The sequence below is a fragment of the Arachis ipaensis genome, chromosome B06 (genome assembly GCF_000816755.2).
Source record: "Arachis ipaensis cultivar K30076 chromosome B06, Araip1.1, whole genome shotgun sequence".
NCBI classification, from domain to species: domain Eukaryota; kingdom Viridiplantae; phylum Streptophyta; class Magnoliopsida; order Fabales; family Fabaceae; genus Arachis; species Arachis ipaensis.
In genome coordinates this window covers 135,220,752-135,227,937 of record NC_029790.2, presented here as the reverse complement: position 1 = coordinate 135,227,937, position 7,186 = coordinate 135,220,752, and the positions used below count along the sequence as shown (strand labels likewise).

General features: G+C 35.7%; 1 protein-coding gene across 1 annotated transcript; it reads left to right on the top strand.

Annotated features, from left to right (window-relative positions):
* On the top strand, positions 240-2,585 carry LOC107605633 (probable isoaspartyl peptidase/L-asparaginase 2). The gene is made up of 4 exons (XM_016307578.2): positions 240-503; positions 617-850; positions 1,606-1,692; positions 1,885-2,585. The coding sequence occupies exons 1-4, from the start codon at positions 342-344 to the stop codon at positions 2,380-2,382; spliced, it is 981 nt and encodes a 326-aa protein (XP_016163064.1). The 5' UTR covers positions 240-341; the 3' UTR covers positions 2,383-2,585.

Sequence of the window (7,186 nt, the reverse complement as noted above, 5' to 3'; positions counted from 1 at the left end):
ATGGGAGTATCACCTTCTAATATACATATAGAATACGGTAATTTAGTTAATTTAGCGGTAGTTGAGTGAAGAGAAATAGTTACTACCCATAGGGCGTAGTGGTACAGGTTGAGATAATTTAGTGGAAGGTAATTTAAGAAAAGAGAATACGTGGTTGTGGTTGGATCCAAATAGCAAGTAGATTCCAAACCCGAATTGAAATGAAAGATTCGGGTCCAAACATTTTGCTATAAAAGGAGGGTGTCCCTCCCTCACATCGTTGCAGCCTCCATAATCTCAGAAGCACAGAAAACTGAGAAAGAGAGTAGGGTGAGGGTAGGCCGTAGGATTAAGACACTAATATGGGTGGTTGGGCTATTGCTGTGCATGGCGGAGCTGGTGTTGACCCTAATCTCCCCCTCCATCGTCAAGAAGAAGCCAAACAACTCCTCACTCGCTGTCTCAATCTCGGCATCTCTGCCCTCAATTCTAATCTCCCTGCCATCGACGTCGTCGAACTCATCGTACGTCCTTAATTCACTAATTCACTAATTATTAATTCATCTAGTTGCGACTGCACCTATCATCATAGACATTAAAAAATGGAGAAATGAATTTGTGGTTGTGATTGTGATAGGTCAGGGAATTGGAAACAGATCCATTGTTCAATTCAGGGCGTGGATCTGCCCTAACGGAAAAAGGAACTGTGGAGATGGAGGCTAGCATAATGGATGGCCCAAAGAGGCGATGCGGCGCCGTTTCGGGTCTCACCACCGTTAAGAACCCAGTCTCTCTGGCCCGTTTGGTTATGGAAAAATCCCCACATTCCTACCTCGCTTTCTCTGGCGCCGAAGACTTCGCTAGACAACAGGTTCCCAAACACGCCCTTCCCCTCACGTCCTTTCCGTTTTACTATTTTTTTTTATATTCTCTCTTTTTTTTCTTCTCATTTACAGAAAATATAAGAAATTAACGTTTCAGAAAAAAAAATCTGGATCAGATCGGATGCGATACAGAAAATCTAACTTTTAAATGGTCAAGTTTAAGTCATTTTTGAAAACTGCATCTGAGAATAAATATGAAATTTAATTTATATATTTAATTAGAAAAATCCATGAATTTGATAAAAAATAATAATAAAAGACGAGATTCTCCTGTGAAAAAATTGTTAAATAATAAAGATGCACCGTATGAAAGTTGTGTACAGTTTTCATCGGGAGAATCTTTTTTCTTTTTCATTTTTGTCTCAACGCTGAAGTACATGAACTAGTTGCACTTTGTTTGCTATCTCACGTGTGTAGGTCTAAATTTTTTTTATAATATTAAATTAGAATATATTTTTTAAAAAAGTTTAATCACGTGACTTCTTCTATTTTTTTTCCCTTTTATTTATTTATTTAATTTTTTTCTTTTCGGAGGAATCTCCTGGACCCTGGTGAGTTGGAACTTAGTTGTATAATATGTTACTATGTTTTGTCAACGTGTGCGGTGAGCACTACTTGCAAATCTATCTTCTCTGTTTAACGTGGGGTGCAAATCTTGAATCTGTGTGATTAATTATTATTAAATTTCATATAAGACAAGGTTTAATTGAATTTTTAATTTGTTTTGATTTCTGATCTTCAGGGAGTGGAGGTTGTGGACAATGAATACTTCATAACCCCAGAAAACGTTGGCATGCTCAAATTAGCAAAGGAAGCAAATGCAATCCTGGTACGTACTATGTTACGGCCACACTTAAATTAGCTATCAGTATAAAATATATATTAAAAAATATTAGCCGTCTTTGATTAAAAATTAGACGAAAATAATTATATAAAAATTAATTCCTAATTTTTCGTTTACTATTATTGTAGTGCGTTCCACTACTGACTTTGATGTGTGCATGATTGATGATTATTGCAGTTTGATTACCGAATTCCCAATGGATGCGAGACAACATGCGGTGCAAATGTGGAGTCCCCACTCCACATGAACGGTCTTCCCATCAGCGTATACGCACCGGAGACGGTGGGTTGCGTGGTGGTGGACCGGGAGGGACGTTGCGCGGCCGCCACATCAACTGGTGGCCTCATGAACAAGATGGCGGGTCGCATCGGCGACTCGCCCTTGATAGGCTCTGGGACCTATGCATGTGACCTATGTGGGGTCTCGTGCACCGGCGAGGGCGAGGCTATCATTCGCGCCACGCTGGCGCGCGAGGTCGCCGCCGTGATGGAGTACAAGGGACTTGGGCTCCAAGAGGCAGTGGATTTTTGCATCAAAACTAGGCTTGATGATGGGAAAGCTGGCCTAATTGCTGTGTCTAAAAATGGTGAAGTGGCTTATGGGTTTAATTGTAATGGCATGTTTAGGGGTTGTGCCACAGAGAATGGGTTCATGGAGGTTGGAATTTGGGAATGAAATTACAAATTAGGCTTAATTTGTGCTTTTGCGTTTTGTATTTGGGGATTTGGCTTCTTAACCTTTGATTTCGTGAGGGTAAGGTGGTGAAAAATGAAAATATTATGTAGTGATGTGGAATTATGTATTAGTAGTTAGGTTTTTCTATTTTTCTGTTTTGAAGGATAGAAAATGTGAATGAAATAATCATTATGTTAGTTTAATTTCTGACCCTCAAACACATTTGTCAATATATGTTTGATCTTTGTTTATATATATCAATCATATTAATATATTATATACACACTAAAAATTAATTATTAAAATAATTATTTATATTAAAATATAAAATATATATTAAAAATAATTTGGCCCAATGGACCCCCCTCTCCTTGTAATTCAGCCCCAATGAGTGCCTTAAAATAAAAATGTTTAGTCACTATGGTCTAGTAGAGCACAACATTAGACCAAGGTTTAACGCACTTAAATTTTGTTGGGCCAACCGTGGGAAGCTCTCGACAATTGGGGAGAATTCAGGGAGGAATCAAGTGAGAGAACATAGATGAGAAAACACCACATCCAACTCAAAACTTTAAGGTGTCAAATTAATTGGTCTCTCATCTTATAAACTCCTCACTCTTCCTTATTTTCTTTGATGTGGGACTAACTTCAACACTTCTCACATTTGCAACACTAACAAATTTATGTATCAGAATCCACGGTTTGAGCTATGGCCGCAGAAATGCAAAAACAATAGATAATAACATACAAGGTTTTTTTTCTAGTTTATGTGTGTGGTTTGCTTTCTACTGAAAATACTGGAGGACTTTTAAAATGGTTTAATTTATTCATGATTAAAATATATGTAATAATCAGCTATTCATTCTTCATTCATGAGGTCTAGCACAAGTGATAATTGTTTGGATTATTTAAACATTATATTTGGAATTCAATCTTTAGAGGCAGCAAAACAACGTGTGTGCAATAGTTTTCATAACTAGGGATTAGTAGTTGGCTTCTAATCTTTGGATAGCTGATGGTTTATACCTTTTAAAGAGGGAAAAAAACAATCATTTCGCTGAAAATAATAATCACAACTATTATAAAATGTGCATATGCTTGTATATAAAGTCAACAAATCGAGTTTCTTTCTTCAATTTTTTGTTTTTTCCACTAACTAAGCCTTAATTTGATATTTGTTTGTCTTCCTAAAGAAAATATTTGATTTCTCATACTGTACAATTCAATTAAATGCCAAGAATTGGGTGGGTGCCTTTTTTTATTTTTAGTTTAATATGCATTCTTATTCCACAAACACTTGTGGCATATTATTATTTACATATTCACATTCACACTTGATTGTGAATTACCTGAAATATCGGAGTTTGTTGTTTTTTGAGTTAGTGATCTTTACGATTTTCCGTCCAATTGGATGAAAGAGGAAGGAAAATGATCTGCAAAGACACTTCGACAATTAAATCAAAAAATCTAAAAGATAGGATTAATAACTGTGTATTACATACCTGAAAAAATGAATGATTTCTCTTTATATATACTAGATTGCTTATCATATTTTCTAGGCCGTTAAAAGATTTTAGAATTTAAAAATCCGTTAAAACTGTGATAAGCTAACTGGATCGATATGAAGCTAAGAACTTCTTGTTGTATTACACTTAAAAGTTCTTCAAATGGCTCAATTATACAATGATTAATCGATTACATACATTGTTACAAGGGTCATGTTATATGCATTATATCTTTCTTTTAACAAAAAGTGAAAGTTGTTTTTCATAATTGAAAAAAAAAATGTACCTTGCTAAGGGAAGAGTGAGTTCTTGCCATGAAAAGAGAAAGTAGAAACAGGGGAGAGAAGAAGTGAAAAACAATGAAGAATCACAAACTTATATACCACCAGTTAGTTACATGCATGTGATGAGTGTTGCTGGAAATAACTGATTCTGTTAAATTCAGTTTTATTGCCCAAACAGAATCGGTTGCTTATGAGCTAAGTAATTCCTTAGTTGACAATGATCAACGGTAATCTTTGTTTAACTTCATTAAATATACATATTGTCTATAAATTTTATAAATGTCTTTATTTTTTTACCTAATTTTAATTTTCACTATTTTTTTTTCCGAATATATGAAACCGCATGCTGAGTTGCTGACTCAGTATACTGGAATACCATGAACTGAATTTATTTATTTTTTATTTATTTCAATATGTAAGTCACTACTTTGGATATAGATCTCAACATAATAGTAGCTATTTTGTGATCAACTTGGTATTCTTAGAATATATGTTAGCTAAATCAATATAAATATAATAAAAATTGAAAATTGTTATGTGTTCAGGTGGAGAATTTAAATTTAAATGTGTGGGCTCCAGAACACGCTGTCTTTTGGCATTTATTATCTAATGCAGAGATTTTGTTATATGGTCCAATTCATGCCGAATAATATGATTGTTCCAACAAATTGCAAAATTCCAAAAATAAATAAATACATACACGTCACACAGTTCACAATGCTTGTTCTGATTCAAGAATTTCATTTGTTTCTTAGATGTGATAGTTGATATATCCTCTGCAATCTGCATGAAATTGAAACCATACTGCAAATTTTTATAATTAAGAATCATGGGTAAATTAATTATGTGATACGTGCTATGGCAGCTACGGTTAATTTGGAGTAGATAGAGATTGCTCTAAATGAGGCAGCGGTCTAATAAAGGAAAAGTTTAGCAGCAATTTTATTAAATTTTGACCAGTATATAACCATAAAAGAAGAGTGAGTCATTGGATAAAATCTCACATTAATTTCACACCATTAAAAGTCTCATTAATAGCTATTTGATGGCTATAAATTCCAAAAGTTGCTGGCCCTAACATTTTTCGTCTAATAAATTCAATATTTATTTTTATTCGATAATATTAAAGGTGTTTTGGATACATTTTTTACATGATACAAGTATTACTGCATTAGAGTTTAAAGGATAAATTTGTAGTTAGTTAAATTAGTTATAGTTTTAGTTTAGGTAATTATGACAGCTGGCACTCTAATCAGCTATAAATACAAGCTATACGGTTCTGTTGTAACTAATTTGATTCTTCTTACGTATTATAAAAATCTCTCTCTCTCCAAATTTTCTTACTTTTCTTTTTTTCTTCTGCCAGATACCTTACACTACATATTTTTGTTATTTTTTTGGTATTTTATTAAATCTATTTTTAGGAAAAAAATATTTTGTCTTTGGCTAAGCCCAAAATACCCTATCCAAATTCAAAATTCTAATTCGCACGATCTCAAAGTCCCATTCTGAAATGGTTATCCTAGATTTGTTGAAGCCATTGGGCCTGGAGCGAAATGGACTAAAAACTTTGTGTGACTCCTTCATGGCAAATTAATTGGAAGTTGAGGAATACTAAAAAGAAAGGTTGGAAGTTGAGGGACTTTTATGTCAATTAGGATCATTTCTTATTCATTCCATGATTACCAAAAATTGTTTTCTTCCATGATTACATAAATATGCCTATTAGACCAATTTTCAACAAATTGCCAAGCTGTACGCTGAAAGCCACAAAAAAAGCTGAAAACACACTATGAGACCAAAGTTCATTGCACATGGTCAGACAAGACAATGTATGGGCTTTAATACTTTTCAACTACATAGCTTGTTTGAAGCCCACCACAAACTCCTCCTCCTCATGTTCATTCAAAAAAGACTTTCAAAATCTTAAAGGTTCACATAATTTATATTTTGTTTATATTATATCTAAATCGCAGGGGAATACCAAGAACCGCTTCCTATCTTTTAGGAAAAGAATTGGATAAGGAAAATACCAATTGAAAACCACCTGTAAATAGGGATGTCAATGGGGCAGGGCGGGGGCGGGGGATGCCTCCCTGCTCCCCATTCCCGCCCTCAGATTTGCTCCCCATCCCCGTCCCATTTCCCGCCGTGGGGGAATATTGCTCCCCATCCCCATTCTCCACGGGGCCCCATTCTCCGCGGGGACCCCATTCTTCATCTACATAATAGTTCTAACTAATTATTAATTTCCATATGAATAGAGCTGCAAGTATCTATCTTATACAAAAACTGCAAGATTTTATACAAAAAGTCTAAATGATACGATGGTGACTTCTCCGAAATAACGTAATAGGGGGACGCAACGACGAGTCAAAGGACAAAGTAGTGGACGAGGTAAGAGACGTGGCAACAGAGAGGAGAATGGATACGACGGCAGAGTTATGAAAAAGAACGCCGCAAATAGAAATTACGACGCGATAAGGGTGATGGCACGGTGAGGTGTGACGATTCGGTGAGAAGGGTGACGAGGGGGTGGCTGCAGAGAGGTTAGATGGAGTATGGACAGCCTTAGGGATCTCTGAATTAAAGAAGGGTTATGCAAATAAAGATTAGGAGTTTTGAGTTTCTATATATGTGTGTGTGAGAAATGACTAAAAAACATATATGAGAAATAAACTATTAAGGATAATTTAAGGAATTCATAAATTTCGGGGTATAGCGGGGACGGGGCGGGGATCCCCGCTCGGGTCCCCACGCCTGCTTCGGGGGAATTTTGTCCCCCATTCCCATCCCCGCGGAGAAAATTCCCCACAATCGGATCCCCATTCGGGGCAGTCCCTGCAGGGATCCCCGCGTCTCGGGAAATTTTGCCATCCCTACCTGTAAACCACTCAAACTGCACATCTACAATATACTTTCCACTTCAATTTTGACCGTTAATATTTTTTATATTAAATCTGAATGATTAAATAAATTAGAACGAAAAAGTTTCACATTCGTACGATGGAAGGA

Bases quoted from the DNA above. Each gene is read 5' to 3' on its own strand.
- LOC107605633 (XM_016307578.2), top strand. From the start codon at position 342: ATGGGTGGTTGGGCTATTGCTGTGCATGGCGGAGCTGGTGTTGACCCT. The intron at 504-616 runs GTACGTCCTTAA...TGATTGTGATAG, and splicing joins TCGACGTCGTCGAACTCATC to GTCAGGGAATTGGAAACAGA. The intron at 851-1,605 runs GTTCCCAAACAC...TCTGATCTTCAG, and splicing joins AAGACTTCGCTAGACAACAG to GGAGTGGAGGTTGTGGACAA.